Here is a 21,645-nt window from a genome sequence, read left to right as displayed (position 1 = left end):
ATCCATTTTGGCTCCTAAGGTCTTGCTTCATTCTGTCTCATAACTGGAGGGTCATCTTGAACGAAATACTTTTTCACTCCATGTAATTATGGCATCATGTATGATCTATGGAGAATGAACACATGTAAATTCAGGAATATTCTTTTACTTCTAAGCGTTATTTTCACACCAGTGCTAGCCAGGCACTATAGGGGGAGACAGCACAAGCCAAGAGCAGAATCTCTTATCCCGTGTTGGGTAGCAACCAACTCACTCAGGAGTCAGCTCTTTGAGCTCTCTCCCCACCCATAATATAATCCTGGATGGTTTCTTTATGTTTGTTTACATATCTCTTCCTTCATTGGTCATTTTCTATATTCTCCTCTGAACTGTCTGCACTACAGGTCTTAGTAAAAGCTCAGAGTCAAGCACACATGAGACCAGGGAATCTCAGTTTCTCAACTCTTGGTGTTGGTACCACAATCAGACAGAAAGGCGAGACTCTGAGCTGGGTCTGCATCTCAGTAGCAGAGCGCTTACCTAGCATGGGTTAGCCATGAGTTCAAAACCCCAGCTCTGCAGAACGAAGTAAGATGTAGGGAGATTGCTCGGTGGTTAAGAGCACTGTTTGTTGTTCTTGCAGAAGACCTAGGTTCAATTCCCAGCCCCATCTGGCGGCTCACAAACATCTGTAACTCCAGTTCCAGGGGGTTCAGCACCTTCTTCTGGCCTCTGCAGAAGAAATTTAAGCAAGATTCACTTTGGGTTTTAACATAATACCAGCACAGTTTATAAAAAGTATTTTAGAGCTACAAACTCACTGCTCCTTAAAATTTACAGTGATTTATGCATAAAGTCACATGGTCTCTCTTGGGTCTCTCTTAGGTATCTTCATGCGGTAGCTAATCCAGGGCTGATTTCTTTGACTGGTCCTTACCTAGATGTTGGCGGAGCTGGCTATGTTGTGACAATCAGTCACACAATTCACTCATCCAGGTAACTTTTTAATTCATTTTTAGTCATGTAAAATCTTTTAGCTTACATTTGCTAACCTCGCTAATGTGTGTTTGTGGGCACGCATGCATGCACAGGACACATGTGGAGGCCAGAGGACAACTTGTAAGAGAGGATTGAGTCTAACCATGCAGGGACGAGGTCTTCAGGTTTGGTGGCAATCGCTTTTGCCCACCGAGCCAGCCCACCAACCTTTGCGGTCACATACTATACACATGAAAAAAGGAGAAGTACCAGCTGGAACGTGACAGCTCTCATCACTAGAATTGCTTCGTTTGCAAGCAAAGGAGCATTTTTTTTTTTTTTTAATGAGGAAAGATGTTACCAGGGCATCTGGAGTTCTCTTTGTGTCTGACTCTTTAGAATGACATGAGTTGTTTGCTTTGGTTTTCTGTTTGGTAGTTTTGAAAACCGATGTTACCGGAGAGCTGATTAATGTCAGTACCATGGGACATATATTAGGATGTGTTGTTTCCTACGACGTAAATCCTCAGCTCCGACTCTCCAAACATTCGCGAAAGTTTGGATGGGAAGGCGCACTGCTTTAATCCCTTCGTTATACAAACAGCTATTTTCTCAAAGCAACCAAGAAAGACCGTGTTTTTGACTGATACCTGGCAGGATGCCTTAGAATTTGGAGGAGAGCGGCTTTCCTTGCTTTTCAGTGGTGCTCATTACTCATCAAATGACTGGTACTAGTTAGAATTCCCCTGCCACAAGTTCATTGAGATAATAATTGGGAAGCAGAGCCGGGTGGAATTCCAGCACCAGGCCTATGTCTCTATGGAAAGCTATACCTGCTGCCAATCAAATGCTGATTCGTGCGCAGTGGTATCTGTTTGATTGTCCGCTTCTCCCCTAACACAGATTGCATACATAAGCAAGTAATCCTCACACAGAGTACATCCTTCAGGGTTTCTGCTGACATGCCATCTGGTGTGGGCACACTTGCACTCAACATTCCCTACATACAGTCTAGGGAAGGAAAAGGACACAGACTGTTTCTTCCAGGGACAGAGTCCACCTCATCTTTGACAACAGTAAAAGGGGCCTGGGTTGGCCTTTCAAAGCTAGCAGTGAGGGGTACCATCACTGTCAGCTCGTGTCAGGGGCCCTCAGCCTTGCCTTCCGTTGTGTGCTTCTAGTGCGTGGGTCGAGGTCGGTGTGTGAGCTTATTATGTGTGCGCATGTAAGCATTTTTGTTGAAGATTAGATGAGTCCAAGAATTTTAATCTGGCTTGTTTGCCAACCCTTATGAGGCCTGTTCAAATGAAGAATGCTGGGAACACGTGACTTTTCCAATGAAGACAACTTGAGAGCTTCCTGTTTAACAGCCACAGAAATCCACAGCTTCCGTCGTAGAGCGGAAGTCACTGTGAATACAGATCCGCCAGAGAAGCATATGCCTTGGCCCTGCTCAATGTAGCCCATGGACCCATTGTGTGACCGTTTTGCTTAGCTGAGTGCAGTTTAACTATTTAGAGCTGTGACTGTTTCCTTCATCACAGCTGAGAGCCACGCCAACCGCCTCTCCTGTTGCTCAACAGACCAACACACACGCACACACACGCGTGCGCGCACACATGCACACGCGACTTGCACTGCTAGACAGGCTTGGCGAAGGTGCCAGCTTTGGAACCTACCCCCCCCCATATATATAAAAGAAGATTTGCTATTTATGAGTTATGTGACGGTAAACAAATCCTTTTTTGCTTTTGTTTCCTCATTAGAGCCCATCTCAAATAATTATTGCAATGATTAAGTTAAATAATACATAAGGCTCATAGAACAGTGCCCGGAACAAGGGAAAGGGGCAAGGTATTCGAGGTGACACCTGAGAAAATGCTTAGCACTGAACTTGACAGGGCTAAGTGATTCCGACAATAGCAGCTATTTTATTGCCGTGCTCTTTAGGCTTTGAGCGTGTGGCATTCAAACTGGTCAGAAGAAAGAGCCGATGTGGATATTCCGCTTGTCTAAAGCACACCCACTTACCCCGGTTTCAGACGTGCTTTGGTGGAGAAGCTGGGAAGGGCTTTCTAACTCAGTGCTCGCCGGTCACTCATGGGAGCTCTCTGTCTGCTTCTTCCATGAGCATTTCCAGTGGCCTGCCAATCTAGCGGGACATCCTTCCCATAGGATAACACTGCTGGACTCAACAACGACAGTCACATTACGTGTATTACCATCAACCTGGTCCATTATGTTTAGAAATGCAGATTGGGCTGGATGGTTCTATAAAATCCTGTGAGTTGCTATGGTAACAGTGCGCCTAGTTGCAATTCAGATAAAATACAAAGCTAGGCTTCCGTGGGCAAGATGCACACTATTGCTTCGGCGTGAGTCATACTGAGCAGGATAACTGCCACCCAGAGGAGCTTTAGAAGTAAAATGAGCATATCCCAGGACACCTGAGCAGTACTTTCCACCTTAGCAGACACACGGTACTGTCGAGAAGAGCCAACTCGGTGCTGCTCCAGATATCGGGAAAAGGTCATACTTAGGTCTTTTAACCATACCCAGGCTAACTTTTTTCATTCATAGAATACAATCTACAAGTCTTTCTTAGCTTCTTCCACAGAAATTAAATAATTTACAATTGTTTCTAGTCCTACAGGTCTGGCGTATGACTAAGACAATATGCTTTTAGAATCAGGCAGTGAGTTTCTATCCATATATACACTAATGACTCCATGATGCTGGCCAAAATGCCCCGCTCTTGGAAGCTTCGGTGTTCCTAAACTAATAAAGCCTTCAAAGACTCCCTCCAAAGGAGGCCAGAGAGATGGCTCTGCAGTTAAGAGCACTGGCTGGTCGTGTAGAAGACCCAATTCGGTTGCTAGCACCAGCTCCAGGGGGCACAATGTCCTTTTCTGACCTCAAGGACACCAGCCACACATACGATGCACATATATACCACATGTAGATCCATATACACATGAAGATAAAGATTACCATGAGAAAGGGCTGGGACAGTCTCCTCAGTTCATAGAGAACCTGCCTAGTATGCAGTTAGCCCCGAGATGTAAAGCCCAGTGCTATGGGGAGGGATGGAAGGGGACCGTCCTGAAATAGTTAAGAATGATGTCATTTTTCTTCTCCTGGTATTTCTTTGGAAATCAGGCAGGTATATGATAACAGTCCATTCTGGGCAAGTCCTGATATATTTCACTGAGTCACTTCTGCTTTTCGGGTGTTTACCATCTGTTGGTGAAGCAACTTACCAAACATTATCAACATTATCACATTTAATTACAATAGCGGGCTTACTTTTTTTTAAGGTATTACTATCATCTCCATCTTCATGAAAAACCAAAGCTTTTAAAAGGCCAAATAGCATTCCAGGAACAACATAAATAAAACCAGCTATGCCAGGACTTGACCCCATAACTACCACAGAGTGAGCCAGTAGCGCCAGACTTTACCACCTAGCTGTACTGGCAGCGTGTCCTCTGTGGAGAGTTAGTGGTGTTATGGGATAGAGGGTGGACCGGCCTGCAGCGCGGAGGACTCGTTCTTAAATAGAAGCTGTGCTTTGAGTGAGTCCGTCATGGTGTTGTGGAAAGAAAGCTGTTCAGGGCTCCTGGTAAGTTTTATGTGGCCTTGCTGTGATTGCTCAGTCTCTGTGAGACCTGTTCCGAAATAAAGGAAGTCATTCAGGTTCCTTTTCCAGAAGTTTGCTGAAAGAAACTGTAGGGCCTGTGAGATGGCCCAGTGGGTAAAGGCACCTGCTGCCAAGCCTGACTGACAGGCTTTGATCGCCGGGACTGCATGGTGGAAGGAGAAAACTGACTTTTCTACACGGTGTCCTCTTCTGCACACGCGCTGTGGCAAGCAGCATGTCCCTACATACATCTACAAACACACACGTGCATACCCACATACATAATCTTGTTAAATTTTGTGTTAGGCAGCCAGACCTGCACCCTCTCACTCTTAGGCCTCTGACTGCTATGTTTGCTAAGAACTGCAGCCGCTCTGAGCATGTGTGGGTGTTGGGAGGGCTGGACATATTCCACAGCCGTTCGTGTTTGGTGCCGGTCTTATTCAGAAAGCCGTAACCAAAGGGTTAATAATGTTTTCTCTCAAGTCCTCTTCATGTTCCAGTCAGTCATTCAGCAGATACAGGCACGGGAAATGGGGAGGGCTTGCCTCTCTGACCCTAGACCATGTCTGCTCTGCCTCTTACTCTTCGGCCTCTTTCCCATGAAGTACACAGCTGTCTTCCGGGCACACTGTGGCCGTGATGGGCATTGACTTCACCTTGAGGTACTTCTACAAAGTTCTGCTGGACCTCTTACCAGTTTGTAACCAGGACGGTGGCAACAAAATAAGGTAAGCCCTACAGGGACACCGTTTCCTGTCTACACCAGATGTTGACCACATACTTATAGTCAGTATCAAATATTGAGTTCATGGCCTGGGTTGTCCTGTTAAGACAGGTTTTTATTGTTGTCTTCTCCCCTTTTGTCGGAGTGGGGGTCACATGTGTGTCTGCAGAGGTCAGAGGACAACTTTGGGTGCCATCACCTTCTACCTTCTTTGTGACAAGGTCCCTCATTCATGACCGTAAACCTCAGGCTCCCTGACCCATGAGCCTTTGAGGATTCTCATTACAGATGTGCGTTACTGCATTAAGCTTTGCATGGGTGTGGATGATAGCAAGGTGAACGTTTTTCCCACCGAGGCTTCTCCCCAGTCCGGCCCTTCTTTCCTTTTTCGAAGGCGCAAGCTGTTTATTATTTAGACAAACAGACACAGTGCCTAGCAAGAGGAATAGCATCGTGCCCCAAAGTCTTGTTTCTCTAGAAGCCAGTGATTAGAAGCATCCCTCAACTTTGGTATTGGGAAGACCAGGGGGCACTTTTCTCTAGGGCGGCACTTTTGATGTTAACTTAGTCATTAAGTCAGTCTCTGTGAAATTTCAGCTGCTTAGGCTGCCGCTCTTACATTTTTCCCAGAAAGAGGCTCACAGAACCACGAGACTTTGCCTCCCGAATTTCAAAAGAAAATGTCTGATCAAAGCAAGGGCAGTCCCTTGATTCAGCGCAGACTTGCTTTTAAAAATAGCTTCTCGGTTCAGTCTTATGCTCCATGCTTTGTGTCACCATTGAATTTTGCAATGGCATTTAATGGGCACGTGCCAGGCCCCTGGCTACTGCTATGACCAATGCTCAGGGGAGAAACATAGTCTTGATTAAAGTAGCTCTAGCCATTTTTAGTGTTCCTGCAAGTATCTTTGTATATGCACCAAGCATTGTGTTTTGTTTATGTTTGTATCTGTGTATGCGTCTCTGCTTCCTTCCTTTTAAAATAAAAAAAAAAAGAGTAAAAGAGCAAACCACCTCCTTCTAATATCCTTCCAATGAATTTCACATCCCTCAAACTTGGATTGGGTGGGCATATCCTCTATGAACTGTACAGGTGACCACAGAGCAATATGTGGCTCTGACCACAACCTGGAGGCCAGGTAGTCCATCACCTCAAGAGAAAGGTGTCTACTTGGCTAGCAAGATTCCTTCCTTTTTCGTCCCCCAAACGTCTAGATAAGTTCATTTTAAGGCTAGTGCGGTCAAGAGTTCTTTGAAAGCATGGCAGCCACTCACGAATGAAGGGCATCCCTTGTTTTGGTACAGGTGCTTCATAATGGAGGACAGGGGTTATCTGGTGGCTCATCCAACGCTCGTTGACCCTAAAGGCCATGCGCCTCTGGAGCAGCAACACATCACCCACAAGGTATTCTTTGGCCAAAGCCGGTCGGCTCCACTCTGCGGCAGCCTGAAGCGTGTTCAATGACACTTGTCTTCTGTCTTGTGGCCTTGACAGGAGCCCCTGGTGGCAAACGACATCCTTAACCACCCAAACTTTGTGAAGAAGAACCTGTGCAACAGCTTCAGCGACCGGACAGTGCAGAGATCTTACAAGTTCAATACCAGCCTGGTGGTAAGCCCATGTTCTTCATGAACGGTGAATGGAATAATGCCTGTGCCTACTTCATGGCCCTGGAGTCACAGGATCCCAGGAGTGGGGAAAGACCTTAGCACAGCTCCCACCGTGGTAACTGGAGGACAGAAAGCCAGGATGGGACAGGGACTGTCTGAAGGCTACAGGGTTGGTACTCTGCTTTGATTAATATGCCAACTGTATTAGTTATGGTTCCCCAGAGCAGTGGTTCTCAACCTGTGGGTTGTGATTCCCTTTGGGAGCCAAATGACCCTATCACAGGAGTCACATATCAGATATATACCTTACAATTTATAACAGTAGCAAAATTACAGTTATGAAGTAGTAACGAAAATAATTTTATGGGTGAGGGTCACTACAACATGAGGAACTATTAAATATATATTTATTTATATAAATATATTTATAAAATATATATATTTAACTGATATATATATGGAGAAAAGGGATTTATTAGTTGATTAGAATGGCTTACAGGCTTAATCCAGTAGTTGTTCAATTCACTAAGCTGGATGTCTCGGCTGGTCTTCAGTATACGCTGGAATCCAAAGAAGTAGGCTCTAATACCACCGACGGCATAGACTTGCTAGGGAGAACAAGCGGAGCGAGCCAGCTTTCTTTTTCCATGTCCTTTATCAAGGTGTGGCCCGGATTCAACATGAATGGCCCACCTCCAAAGATCTGGATTGAATGCATATCTTCCCACCTCATAAATCCAGCTTAGAAGTGGGTCTTCCCACTTCAAATGAATTTAATTAAGAAAAAAAAATCCCTCACAGGTATGCCCAGTCATTTGGGTTCATTCCAGATGTAGGCAAGTTGACGGCTGAGAACAGCCATCCCTTATCCCTTTGCTGCTTAGGGCTGTTCCCATACTCCGTACAAAGGTTGTATGGTTCTGTGTGCTCCTGTCTCCTAGCGATGGCTTAGCGGCCAGCCTCAGTCAGTCCTTGGTCACCCACCGCAGCAGGTGGGGAGTTTTGTGGATGTCATCCTGAAAGCATTTGTTTGTTTTTGTAGCTGAGAGCATTCTACGTAATTTGAACTGCTGCAAGATTTACATGACTAAATATCTAACTCTGTTCTTACCCATTTTGGAATGATTCTAGGAAGGAACAAAACGGGGGCATGGCAACAGAGCTAACATTTGAAAACTTACAAGAAGCAAATTTTAATTTACCTAGGCATTTATGTATGTTAGTCATTAAATGTGCAGTTGAAAACTAATTTGGGGGCTGGAGAGAGATGGCTCAGCAATTAAGAGCACTGGCTGCTCTTCCAGATGGGTTCAATACCCGGCATCTACATGGCAGCTCACAACTACCTATGACTGACTGTCTCAGGAAATCTAGCACCCTCACACAGACATACATGCAGGCAGGACTCCGATGAACATACTCTATCAATAAGTAAATAGTTAACAAATAAATTAATTATTTTAATGTGCTGGATCAAATCGAAAATCTTTATGGTGTCCACAACATCGTCTTGCGCCCCCTGCTCCTCCCTGCTCCACCCCGCTCCATTGTGAGCAGCCCTGTTGCAGGAGAGCTGGGGTAGTTATCATACGAAAGTCTGCCTCTTTCTATGCATCTGGTTCATTTCTTCAGTGGTTTCCAGAGTCCTCTGCAGGCAAAACCACAAGGCTGGAGTAGAAACATTTCTGAAAAGCACATTCTAGTTGAATGGGAATTAGAATAATTTAATTGATTTAAGCTTTAATTTAAAATTGCATCGTGCATTTGTATGGCTACACAGATGTACATATAGCACATGTGTGGAAGCACATGTGAGGATAACTCTAGGTGGCATTTTCTTTGGGCCACCAACCAGCTCCCAAATAAAGACACGAAGACATTACTAATTATGAATGCTCAGCTTAGGCTTGTCCCACTAGCTCTTCTTACTTAACCTATTTCTACTCATCAACATTATGCCTTGGGGCATTCTAGCTTTTTTTCTATATGTCCTACTTTCCTGTGTCCTCTCTGTCTAGCTGACTCACCCTTGGTGTCTCCCTGACATCTCCTTTTCTTTCTTCTTCCTTGAGCCTAAATTCCTCCTCCTACTTATTCTCTTTGCCCCAAAGTTCCACTTATACTTCCTCCCCTCGCTATTGGCAGTTCAGTTTTTTATTAGACCAATCCGGTGCCTTAGGCAGGCAAGGCAAAAACAGCAACACACCTTTGCGTAGTTAAACAAATAACAAACAACTTGCAGGTGTCAGGTCTTCCCTTCCGCTGTGTTGGTCCCCCAGATGGAACTCAGGCTGGGAGTCTTGGTGGCAGGTATCTTCTCCCACTGAACTGTCTCACCAGGTCAAGGATAGAGAATTTCTTAACAGCTGAAATTTCCACTCTATATGAAATTGGGACATTCTGATCATGGAGCTTTTTGCATAATAAGCCATGTCACTGCATGTCCAAGCTGTGCGCGTCTTTCACACAAGACAAAACTTGTCTAGAATCTAAGAACCTACTCTGCCACAACCGTGGTCACTTTTAGTTGACATATTAAGAGATGAGTGACATCAGTGTGACTTGGAATAATTTGCCCCGGGGAATTTGATAGAAATGCAGAAAGACAGTTATTGCACGACCTCATGGTACAGCTTTTAAGTTTTTTTATGGCACTTCTAGAAGCTACTCATCACATCTACCAGTTACAGAATGAAGAAAGAGAATACTTAGTTCAGTTTCAATGTTGCAGAAGCAGGAAATCAACTGGTCTCTAAAGAACCTTTGTTTTTTATGTATATTACTTTAGGAAGCAGAAAGGTGTATTAAAAGGAAAGAAGCATGTGGTTTGTAGCTAATTATGTTTGCCTTCGAAAGAAATGTTTCCGGAAGCTGACTTCCATAACATATACCAACTACTAAATGGAAATCATATCTGACTTGATAAAATTATCTGTAGGTTTTTCCTTCTCACCAAAGTGAGAAAAACAAATTTTTTAACAAGCAGTGTTCTCTGGGCCACATTTTAAACAGTGGCTGTAGGGGCTGGAAAGATGTCTCAGTGTCATGAACTCACGATGCTCTTCCAGAGGTCCCAAGTTCTCAGCGGCCATGTCAGGTAGGTAGCTCACAGCCACCTGTAACTCCAGCACCAGGGCCTCCAACACCCTATTCCGTCTTCCACAAATTCTTGCAACGCACACAGACATGCACATATATAAAAATGAATCTTTAGAAAATACTAAAAGTCTTGAATAGTGGCTGTGTGCTGCTTTTTGTAATCACAATCTAAGCTATCCTGTCTTTTCTGCCTGAGAGGGCCAAATCTTCACACTGCTGTCTGTGGGTCCTGACCCTCCTCCTCTCTCCTGCAGGGCGACTTGACAAACCTTGTGCATGGCAGCCACTGTTCTAAGTACCGCTTGGCGAGAATCCCAGGCACCAACGCGTTTGTCGGCATTGTCAACGAGACCTGCGACTCCCTTGCCTTCTGCGCTTGCAGCATGGTGGACCGTCTGTGTCTCAACTGCCACCGGTGGGCTGGGTTCCGTTCATGGACTCCTTAACATTTTAACCGATGCCAGGCACTGGCAGAAGAGGTGGGGAGGAGGGAAGTCCAGGTTTACAGAAGCCTTTAGTATCTGTTCCCACGACACCATCACCACGGCTGCGGATTCAGGCCAAATGCAATTTAAATTTTTGGCCACAGCTTCGTTTTCACTGTCAAGTGTAACTGGCAAAGGATTCTTTTTTTTTCTTTTTTAAATCTCAATTCCCTGGTGTGTGTATGATATCCTACTGGCACCTACCTCTTAACTAGTGATTCTGTTTGCCTTTCAGAATGGAACAAAATGAATGTGAATGCCCTTGTGAGTGCCCCCTGGAGGTCAATGAGTGCACTGGCAACCTCACAAATGCCGAAAACAGGTAAAAAATATATATGCCTGTATGTGTGTGTATGTTATTTATATATGTTCTTGTAGACATATGTATACATATGTATAGTCTCTATACTGTGGTGTTTTCTTTAAGTTTGTTGTGGGTTAAGAATGTACAAAAGTGCTTTGTCCTAATAAGAATCATAATCAGTAAGCCAAATTTTAAATAATGCCTGATTTGCTGTTTAAATATACATGTTGTGAAATACCAAAAGTATATATGCTGTATTAAAGCCATATGAGGACTGCTGAGATGGGTCGGTGGGTAAAGTTCACACAAACATGAGGTCTTGTAGCATGTGCCTATAGCCCCAGCAATCCAGGGAACAGACAGGCAGATCCCAAGGGCTTACTAGCTGAGCAATCTGGCCAAATCATTGAGCTCTAGATTCAGTGACAGACCCTGTCTCAAAAAATAAGAGTAATAAAGACTCCCAAAAGAGTAAAAGTAAGTAAGTCACAGGAGATTCATGCAAGTATTTTCTACACATCTGCCACGAGTCAAGTACTTTATACATATTTAGTCAGGTTATTTTTGAGTTTTTTGTTGTTGTTGTTGTTGTTTTTCCGAGACAGGGTTTCTCTGTAGCTTTTGGAGCCTTCCCTGGAACTAGCTCTTGTAGACCAGGCTGGCCTCGAACTCACAGAGATCTGCCTGCCTCTGCCTCCCAAGTGCTGGGCTAAAAGGCATGCACCACCACCACCTGGCTTGAGTCAGTTTTTTTAATTAACTGTGTAAGTATACAGATGCTTTTCATATGTGCACATACCTGTGCTGATGCATGAAACAGTGTTATTAATATTATTGATAAGCTCTTAATGACTGTACTAGATTCCTCTCCTAGAACTGAAAGGAAACACATGGTATTGTGTGTGTATGTCTATTAATATAATACACATTTGTTAAACATAAAAAGGGTGTCTGAAAGGGTCCTCATTAAATCCTATTCACAATATTACCCCAGAAAAGTAAGGCTGAGGAGTGTAAACACAGAAGGTTGAGCACATTTCGGCTTTACACATTCCTGTTATGTTGAGAGATTATGATTTCAGTGTATGTGGTGTGCACACAGAAGCACATATATATGATTTCTATTGTATACAAATATAAACAACTTAAACAACCGAGTAGTTAAATGGATTGGCTGAAGGTTTCGCTGAGTGGCAAAGCCAGCTGTCCAAATAATAAAACCTCAGATTTTGCTAACCTTATCTAAGACTAGGGGTTTGGAATATGGGTGTCATTGCTTCTAACCTCCACGCTGGCTTCCTTCATAGAAACCCAAGCTGTGAGGTGCACCAGGAACCAGTGACGTACACAGCTATCGACCCTGGCCTGCAGGATGCCCTGCACCAGTGTGTCAACAGCAGGTGCAACCAGAGACTGGAAAGTGGGTAAGAGACCTCCCTGAGAGCAGTGCCCAGGCCCACAAAGCTCCTGCTGCCCAGCCAGTGGATTCTTGTTCTTCATGCCTTTGGGAAAGGGAGGATGAGGCCTATGCCACAAGCCTTTTGTCTCCCGGATTAAATGTTCCGTTCCCACTGGTTACAGGGATTTGGCATTTGTGCTATAGGCTTTAAAAAAAAAAAAAATTAAGGTTTCTGCTGTGGGGTTGGAAGTGTTTTGTTTGTTTCTTTTAATAAGCAAAATGCAGATGTTACAAGGGAGTAGTATCTCCTGGGATTCCCAACTGGAGCCAGCAGCCAACAAGGTTTCAGAACTTCCTTCATAGAGAGCAAACTGCTCCAGGGCAGTTTTGAGAACTAACCACCCTGTGTCCCCTGCTGTGGGCTGCTTCCCTCTAGAGGGTTTGGACTAAGCATGGAGCTGTGGCTTTGACAGATAGGGGAAGGGGAAGCTAGCTGCTGGTTGCCGTGTGATCGGGTGACATAAGGGCACAGTTGGCCTTGTGTTGGCTGAGTGGAGGAAAGGGCTACCCTTGAACTGATTAACGTGGGCTGTTACGCTGCATTCGGGTACAGGCAGACTGTCACCCAGGTCATTTTCTCGGAGCATCGCCATGCATCCAGCCTAAGAGACCAGCAGTGAGCATATCTCTTTTAAACAGACTGTTTCCTGAATGTATTTGACTGTTACTTCCTTCCTTTAAAAAAAAAATAATAATGACATGGGCATGTTAGACTAGAAGCAAACAAACCTAGGTTCTACCTGCCTTTGATGCTTTGAGATGATTTTGAACAAGACCACACTAAGTCACGCGAGGAGGTTGTAAGGTCACTCAGGGAGTACTTGGCCTGGCCAAGAGGCATCCAGTAAGTAGCCATGCCCAGGTAAATGACCGCTGTCCCCACTTGACAAGGAAAGGGACTTGGCACGCAGCCGCTCAGAGCAGGAGTAAGCAGGTGAGCCCTGAGGTCCAGCTGAAGGCCAGCTGGCCTGCTCTCCTGCCCACGCCGCTTTCTGAAACCCCGTCCGTTCGGCAGGGACTGTTTCGGGGTGCTGGACTGCGAGTGGTGTGTGGTGGACAGCGACGGGAAGACTCACCTGGACAAATCCTACTGTGCGCCTCAGAAAGAATGCTTCGGGGGGATCGTGGGAGCCAAAAGTCCCTACGTGGATGACATGGGGGCCATCGGTATGTTGATTAGGAGCCTGCGCTGGTTTGACTCGTGAATGCCATCTTCCACCTGTCTACTGGGACAAAGATCTTAATAATCTTCCGCCCAGCTCCCCTGCTTCGTTGGCCAGTCATCCTTAGTTACAAAACCAGGGCAGATAATCACCTTCAGAGCTGGCTACACGCACTGTGCAGGGAGCAGCCAACCACGCTGCCAAATTTTGCAAGCCTGGAATGCATTCTCATAAAGCTTGTTCTGAGAAACTCGGGCCTGATTTCCACATGACTGAACTCCAGAGTCCGCTTGAATGTGCATCCCAGCTGTCGGAGGCGTGGGGCCTGCAGCGGGCTGTTCCCTCCCACAGCGGTCCCTTTCCCCTTCCTTTCCTTACCACCTATACAGGGTAGGCATCTTCTGCCACGCATCACTGTTGAGGACAGCGGGCTCAGCAGACACCAGAGCTACTCAGGGCTGCGACAGCAGCTTTGGGAGGGGCGGGGATACCCCAAAGAGAGGAGACCCTGGGATCAGGACACAGGTCCTCGACAAAACTACTACCGAAGAAGAGTCTGTATCTCTCATTAAGGCTCTTCTTTTCCGTCTCTCCCCAGAATCGGTACCACGTCTTCACTCACTCTTAGCTGGCAAAAACTGAGTCACCATATTCAAGCCACTAGTTAATGTAGACGTTTCTCAGCCTGGGATTCAGTTATGGCCCCATAAACCTATCATGGGTTGGAAAAAAAAAAAGTCAAATTGTGTTTATTGCCTCAGACTGCTGAATGTTATATAACCTAACAGCACAGTTCAATAACACAATGCTGGTTATTTAACCTTTGCGAGGCCAAGGCTGGCCAGGAGCTGCCACAGCCTGTATCACGAGAGTATCCTGCATTTCACAAGCCCAAGGAAAGATCAAGATTCCAAAGTCTGTGTCGCTTCTACTGATTGCTTTATTGCTTTGATAGTGTCAGAGTTGACAGGTGATTCCGATCATCGCAAATTAGGGACCGTCTATGTCTTGCTTTTTAATATCTTCGCATCTAACTTGACTGAAGAGAGAGAATCCCTTCTGTGGGGAGGAGGAGTTGAGCTGTTGTGTTACAAGTGAACCAGGCAGGGGCATAGTTGACACGTAGTTGATGCTCCAAAGGTTACTTTCTGTGCTTACAAGGAGGCCCCACCCCCACCCCGCAACCTGGTCTGTGAGACACAAACGCACTGTACTTCCTGTCTCTCATTTGAGTGGGTGGTTCATCTGTCCCCCAGAGAGGCCCGCCTCGTCTTCCTCTGCTAGGTGAGGTTTCCCCTTCGGAGAGCAGCCAGGATTCTGTCAGCACCAGGCAGCGCCTGTGTGGAAGCAGTTCTCTCTGCTTACTCTTTGCAGCAACGCTCAGTATTTGTGCTCAGGCTCTGTGTAGCTGCCAATGTTTGAGAACCGGGAATCCCATGAAGCCTCCACTCCCACGTTCTCGTGTGTCACTGAGAAGTTGGGAGTGCAGCAGAGCTCGCCACCCCAACCCAGCCCACTTTGGTCCTTCCTACCTCACCACCCTCCCCCCATCCCTACCTCCTGCCCGCACTTGGGGGATCTTGACAGGGTGCATCTGTTCCTGTATCCTCTGAAGGTGACGAGGTGATCACGCTAAACATGATCAAGAGCGCCCCCGTGGGCCCTGTGGCCGGAGGGATCATGGGCTGTATCATGGTACTGGTCCTTGCCGTGTACGCTTACCGCCACCAGATCCATCGCCGCAGCCACCAGCACATGTCTCCTCTTGCAGCTCAAGGTGAGTGCAGAGAGCCTCTTCTAGGTGGCCCAGCCTCTTCAACTGTAAGGGCAGGGGCAGCATGACATCTGCAGTCCCCCAAAGCCTGATGCCTTCTTCAGTGCCTAAACTCTGCATGCCCTATTTTGACTACCCAGAAAGTCCTAGGTTCTTTCCAGATGCTACCAACATCCCCATCCCTCCCCCACTCCGTGGCCTACTTCTACTGTAAGCTGAGCTGGGGAACTGGGGCCCTGACAGAGACTGTGTCAATGTGCTCCCTTGCAGGTCTGAACCCAAGCAAATCAGGGACCCCCGGATCTGTATGATCAAGAATATGAATTAGTTCTATTGCATCCCTTCCTGTACAGAGTAAAATGGTCCATTTGAATAATCTGATCTTTTGAAACAAGATACATCACCGAAGCCCGCTATGAAAGAGTTCATTTGTAACCATGACTTTGTTGCCAGCTTTTTAAGTCTGCCATCTTTACTCAAAACCCTCCCCACCCTCTCCGAAGTCCCCAGAGATGCGTTAGCCTGGCCTTTATGAAAGTGAACTCAACTCACAGTCATTGTGGCCGCTTAACTCAGCTTGCAGCACTAATGACAAAATGGTGTTAGATGTTGCTATGACAACAACCCTGATAGGGCATGGTAACAGGGGTACCACCCACACCTGTCTTAGGTGAGGGCGGCTGGTGTCCAGTGTTGCCTAGCACCTGACCATCCTGTAGTGTTTTTACACACAAGCCAGTGGTGGTTTGGACCCCACTTCTACTTAAGTCCTTTGGTAGAGGATTAAAGATGAGTTGGCCTCCCATCAGTTTTGTTTCCTTCTTCAGAACTCAATTCTAGGGGTTGCTCGTTTTTATTCTCTTCTTGTTCTTCCATCCGCCTCTTACTAGGAAGATGTAACAGACAGGGGCATCCATTCATTCTCTCGTAAGCTCACCATTTTTTTCTTTGAGAAAGAGAGAGAGAGAGAGGGGGGGAGGAAGGAAGGAAGGAAGGAAGGAAGGAAGGAAGGAAGGAAGGAAGGAAGGAAGGAAGGAAGAAAGTAAGTAAGTGCCTGGGAATAGACCCCAGCACATTTGAGGCGAGCATCCTACCATGCCTCTCTATCCATCCCCCCCCACACTCTCCCTCCCCACACCTTGAACTCACTCTTGATGGAATGCTGTCACCCGGCCGTCAAACCGGTGCTCGGCAGGATATTAAAGCCAGTGATTTTGTTTGATTAAATAGTCATGTTTCTCTCTTTCTAATGATGGACAGAAATGTCAGTGCGTATGTCCAACCTGGAGAATGACAGAGATGAAAGGGACGATGACAGCCACGAAGACAGGGGCATCAGTGAGTATCCCCCACCTCCTGCAGCTTGTGTCAGCGGGAGGCTAATCCAAAATAAATATTCTTTCTTATGTCCTTTTGGCTTGTATTAAAATTTAAGAAGCTTTGACATGGTGGGTTTTTTTTTTTCCCCTCCCTTCTTCCTTAGGAATAAGTGTGGCTCTCTGCTTTGTTTCAGAATGCCTCAGAAGCCTTTTTTGATGTGATCTTTTACATTTGCTCTGGCCTAAAGCCCCCCTTCTCATTACTTCCCCAACGTGGTGTTTTAGTGTTTTAGAAAGGGAAGTTTCTTTGAATAGGTTTTTTTCTATAGTCCCTTAATTAGTATACACAACTCAGGGTAAGGGAAACGTGCTTCCTTTATAAAGAGAGATGTCTATCGTCCAGCCCCCTTGGCCTTTAGCTGCCTAGCCCTCGGCCTGTATCAGCAGGCTGGAGATGGGTAGCTAAGTGCCCTCTCCCGCCCCCTCCCCCCCCCCAGAGCTCCAAGCCAGCTCCCCTCAGCCTTAAAATTCTTATAAAAATTCTGTGTTCTAACTCTTCAAAGAATAGCTCCTCCAGCATGTGAGTGAGCGTGCTCAGAGCAAAGGGGTGGAAACAATGAAGGTACTGACCCAAGAGTGACGCTAACTGTCCTTGGCTTCCCGCAGTCAGCAACACTCGGTTCATCGCCGCGGTCATGGAGCGACACGCACACAGTCCAGAAAGGAGGCGACGCTACTGGGGCCGCTCGGGGACTGAAAGTGATCACGGTAAGGCCTGGTCCTCTGTGCTAGAAGCACCCCACCCCCGGGAGCTTGGGCTACTCCTGTGGGGGGCTGGAACGCATTCTTTCTCTCCCTTTCTCCAGTTCCACGCTTACTTATTTTGACATAGTCTCCCTAAAGGATGCACTCAGGCATGGCATTGAGGAAACTGCATAGGCAGTTTTCTCGCCCAGTACTCCAGGCTCAAGCTAGATGGCCCTGGCCACACAAACTGCTTTCAAGTTTTTCTCCATAAAGCCGGTGGGGGCTGGTGAGATAGTTCAATGGGTAGAGACTCTTGCATCCAAGCCTGGTGACTTAAGTTTCATCCATGGGACCCATGTGGTGGGAGAGGAAGAAGCTGATTCCCACAAGTTACCCTCTGGTCTCCACACATCACAGTGCACAAGCACACACACACACACACACACACACACACGTGTAATTTTTTTAAAGTGTGTTTTTGACCTGACAAAACAGCTTCAGGGAGGAATTATTCCTTTTGGCTTTTAGTTTAAGAAGGTTCAGTTTGCCAGGCGGTGGTGGCAGCACACACTTTTAATCCCAGCCCTTAGGAGGCAAAGCAGGCAGATCTCGGAGTTCAAGGCCAGCCTGATCTACAGAGCAGTTTCCAGGACAGCCAGGGTTGCGTGGAGAAACCTTGTCTCGACAACAACATCAACAAAAGGTTCAGTTTGGTTGCTGGTTAGAACAGATCACTTGGGCTGGTATCTTGAGGGTAAAACATAGCGGCAGGGACAGGCGGCAGAAGACAGCTGTGACCATCATGGCCAGGGGCAGGTGAGGTGAAGGGGAACAAATAAATGAAGAACCAGTCACCACTGGCCCACTTCCTTCAGCTAAGGCCCAACTCCCAGACTTTCCAGAACTTTCCAAAATAGTGTTATTAAGGGACCAAGTACTCAAAACATGAGGGTGTGGGGAACATTTCAAAATCACACTGTCACTAAAGGGTCATACTTGGGGCATGGAACCCCCGTGTGTCTTAGGCCCTAATGTTGCTAGTGGGCCAGTGTCGGCATCGTCAACATATTTTCTTGGATCATAGACAAACTGTCCTCTGTCCTCAGCTCTGTCCTCCCCCAGCTCTGGCCGTGACTGCCAGGCTCAAAAGCTTTGATGAAGAAACCTTTGCAACCGAGCCTTGAAAGGACGACTAAGAAAAGAATGAGCATGTACAAAGTTGTCGGTTTACATTAATTTCAGGAAAAGTCAAGACTGAGGGGGTATGAAGTGCCAAGCAAATCCATGTCATAGAAAGTCCCATGTCCTGTCCCAAAGACCAGCCACACCATAGAGCCTCTCACGTTCTTGATGTCTCTCTCGTTGCTTGTCATAAAGAGCCGCAGATAAGTCCTGGTCTGTGATCATCGCCGCCAGTGTTACTCAGAAACAGAGCCGGAGTGAAAGAACGTTTCATTTTTGAAGCTTGCTGTCTAGTTTCCACAGAGCTGAGTCTTTGTATATGCCTAGATAATTATTTAAACTTTTTTTTTTTCTCCACCTCGGCTTTTCCCACACCTATCCTGAAAGAAAAAAAAAATGCCTTCAAACAATGTTTCTGTTTGTATGCAAAAAGCACAGGAACTGACATCCCTCCAAGCAACCTGCATCCCTCTGACCCCACCACAGGGATGCACTCTCCCATTGGAAAATGTGAGATGCTGCTGCCCAGCCTGGTAAACCAGGGACTGTGGATTGGGCTCTGAATGACCTTGTTCCCACTGACTAAATAGAAGCTCCAGGTTTCTATGGAGAACTGAAGCAGAACTTAAATTTTTCAGTTTCTTGGCTTCCTGCCTCTTCTACACCTCCCCCCCAACACCCCCCAAATAATCCTTTGAACCTGTGTAAGTTCTTCTGCTTGGCAAGTCTGCGCCTTCTCTTTTGAATATTAACACAGGTTTGAGGCTACTAAAGTTCAGCAGAAATAATTTCTTATTCAGCGGAAACGCTGAATCTCAGCTCTCCCTCTCTTGTGGCATCCATACCAAATTAGAATCTGGAGTGACAAAATGTTCCCCAGCCTCTTCCCCTGTCTTACTGAGATGGTGTCTGAAGCAGCAGCTTAGATAAAGCGGAGAGATGAGTACCCGAAGCCAGGAACGCGGCAAGGCTCACTGTCTCTCTTTTCTCTCACTAATTGGATCCCTATTATCCCCAAGGAATAACAAAAAAAAAAAAAGTTTCTCATGCAGGCAGAATAAACCACTAGAGGAAGAGGGTGTTGAGAGTCCCCATAGCCCAAATACATCATTAAATCAACGGAGCCTAGCTGTAGGCTGTTGTATTCCTGAACCAATACAGCAGGTCACTAAGAAAAAGGGACCCATCAGTTGAATGACCCTGTTATGCCAGCAGGATAAAATCTACATATGCATTAAGGAGGAAATAGAATCGATTGTTTTGTCAACTTGGTTCTGAAGGATATTCTCCTGTATCACGCTTGTACTGTCGTCGTGGGGGGGGCACTGGGGGTGGGGTGAGCAAGAGGAACCCCCTCAAGACAGCAACATGTTCACTTTAGAGTACACCACCTCTTTTTTTTTTTTTCAGCAAGCTGCTTAGAGTTTAGTGAGATGTTTTAGTCCTTAAAGTAGAATGGCCAGGTGTGGGAGCACACACCTCTAATCCCGGCACTTGGCATGCAGAAGCAAGTGGATCTCTGTAAAGTATAGGGTAAGCTGATCTATACAGCAAGTTCCAGGCCAGCCAATGCTACTTAACAACACTCTGTCCCAAAAACAAATACAAAAACAAATACGTAACTGAACTAGGATCCGGTTTTTCTACCTGGTAAAGTTCTCATGAAGGTTAAAGGGGAGAGCGTGGTAGGCGCTCAGGCTCAGGCTGACCCTATGGGTGTTGTCCTCCCTGGTTATGTTCTAGGGGAACCCAGAAATGCAGGCATGTGTTCATGAGACCCAGGTGGAATGAGACAGATTTCTGGAGTGAACAAAGGGGGCAGGGAAAGTAGTTCGTGTTCCAAGGAAGGGCTTGAGGGGGTGAGGCGGTAGTACCGGGGTTCTAGGTTGTGCTGTGCGTACGTGTGCAAGTGTGTGTGCAGATGCACACGTGTGTGCGTGTGCATGTGAGTGACTAGTAAAAGCCTAGGCCCCTGGGAAGCTGCATAGTGACGTTCCTAGAGATAAAAACTGCTGTTACTAAACTTGGAAGCCCAAGGCTGCTTATTGGTTTAGGAATAGCTCGCAAGGTCGTGTTTTAAAATATAACGAAAGTGGTTTTCCTTTGCTGCTGGGAATCAAAACCAGGATCTGATGCATGCTAGGCAAGAACTCTGTCTTGCAAACACCCCAGCCACACTTCTCAATAGTCTAAGACAATTTAAAGTTTTTTTTTTTTTCAGCAAAAGGTAAGCCTCACAGGTTGAGAGACTAAATACCTTTGTAGCCATGTGTCTGCTTCGTCTTGTGTTTCTCTAGAAAATAGCATGTTCTGTCTAATATTCACTGGCTTATTTTTAAGTTTAAAAATGCCAGCATATGTTTATTTGCTCCTTGTGAGTTTATATTGCAGTTACGTCCTCATTAGAAACTTTACAGCCACATTTAGACTGATATGTTTGCATATATATATATATATATATATAAAGCAACATTTTCTTTTTGAAAACGGGGTTTCTTCCTCATCCTTGGCAATTTCAAGGAACTTTTTTTAAGACAAATGAACGAAAAACCTAAAAGCAGACCGTATCCTGGAGACACTCTCCTACAGTTACTCTTTGTGACCACAAGATGGCGCATGAGCCCCTGGAGGAGCCTAGCAGTCTCACAAATAGTTTCTCAGGAACCATAGACTGTAAACACATAAACAGAATGCCAAAGTACAGAAGCCCAGTTTGGGGCTTCTGTTCCTCATGGGTGCCTGGCCTCATTCCTAAAACAAGTGTCTTACTTGAGGTTATCTTCGTAAATGCTTTTCAGCATAGGCTTACAAGTGCTGCCAGAGGTCCTTTGTATTTAAATAGCATTTCTACTGTGCTCTGTGGCCAGGGATCCTGTCCGTCCTCATGATTCCTCCCAGCTCTTGGTGCTGAGCACAACTGCCTTGCACCAGACACATGGTTTGTTTGTTGAATGAGAAAGTGTCTGTGGCCTGGGGAGAGGGATTCGTGGTTTGCAAAGCCAGGGGCACCTGAGTTTCCATACCCAGAACCCCCACTAAGCCAGGTACATTAGCCCAGTCTGTAAGACCGGAGTCCCTGGGATGAGGTAGCAGATGAAGACAGCAGATTCCCTGGGGAGCTTGTGTGAGAGCTAGCCTGATGTCCACAGCAGCAAACAAGAGACCCTGCCTCTAGCAA

The 21,645-nt window shown here is 46.1% G+C and overlaps 1 protein-coding gene across 3 annotated transcripts in view; it reads left to right on the top strand.

The window, feature by feature from the left end:
- Positions 1–21,645, top strand: part of Cachd1 (cache domain containing 1) — a 235,074-nt gene that overhangs the window by 208,575 nt on the left and 4,854 nt on the right. For all 3 annotated transcript variants that reach the window (XM_050136118.1, XM_050136119.1, XM_050136120.1), the window contains exons 16-26: positions 865–975; positions 5,206–5,328; positions 6,630–6,729; positions 6,820–6,936; positions 10,289–10,449; positions 10,755–10,841; positions 12,131–12,247; positions 13,298–13,449; positions 15,061–15,222; positions 16,480–16,557; positions 17,205–17,306. In XM_050136118.1, coding sequence (XP_049992075.1) covers positions 865–975; positions 5,206–5,328; positions 6,630–6,729; positions 6,820–6,936; positions 10,289–10,449; positions 10,755–10,841; positions 12,131–12,247; positions 13,298–13,449; positions 15,061–15,222; positions 16,480–16,557; positions 17,205–17,306 — 1,310 coding nt within the window. The remainder of the gene's footprint in view (positions 1–864; positions 976–5,205; positions 5,329–6,629; positions 6,730–6,819; positions 6,937–10,288; positions 10,450–10,754; positions 10,842–12,130; positions 12,248–13,297; positions 13,450–15,060; positions 15,223–16,479; positions 16,558–17,204; positions 17,307–21,645) is intronic.

The sequence above is a fragment of the Alexandromys fortis genome, unplaced genomic scaffold (genome assembly GCF_014885135.2).
Source record: "Alexandromys fortis isolate MF-2015 unplaced genomic scaffold, M_Fortis_MF-2015_v1.1 scaffold_13, whole genome shotgun sequence".
Taxonomy (NCBI): Eukaryota; Metazoa; Chordata; class Mammalia; order Rodentia; family Cricetidae; genus Alexandromys; species Alexandromys fortis.
This window is presented reverse-complemented; position numbering and strand designations above follow the sequence as displayed.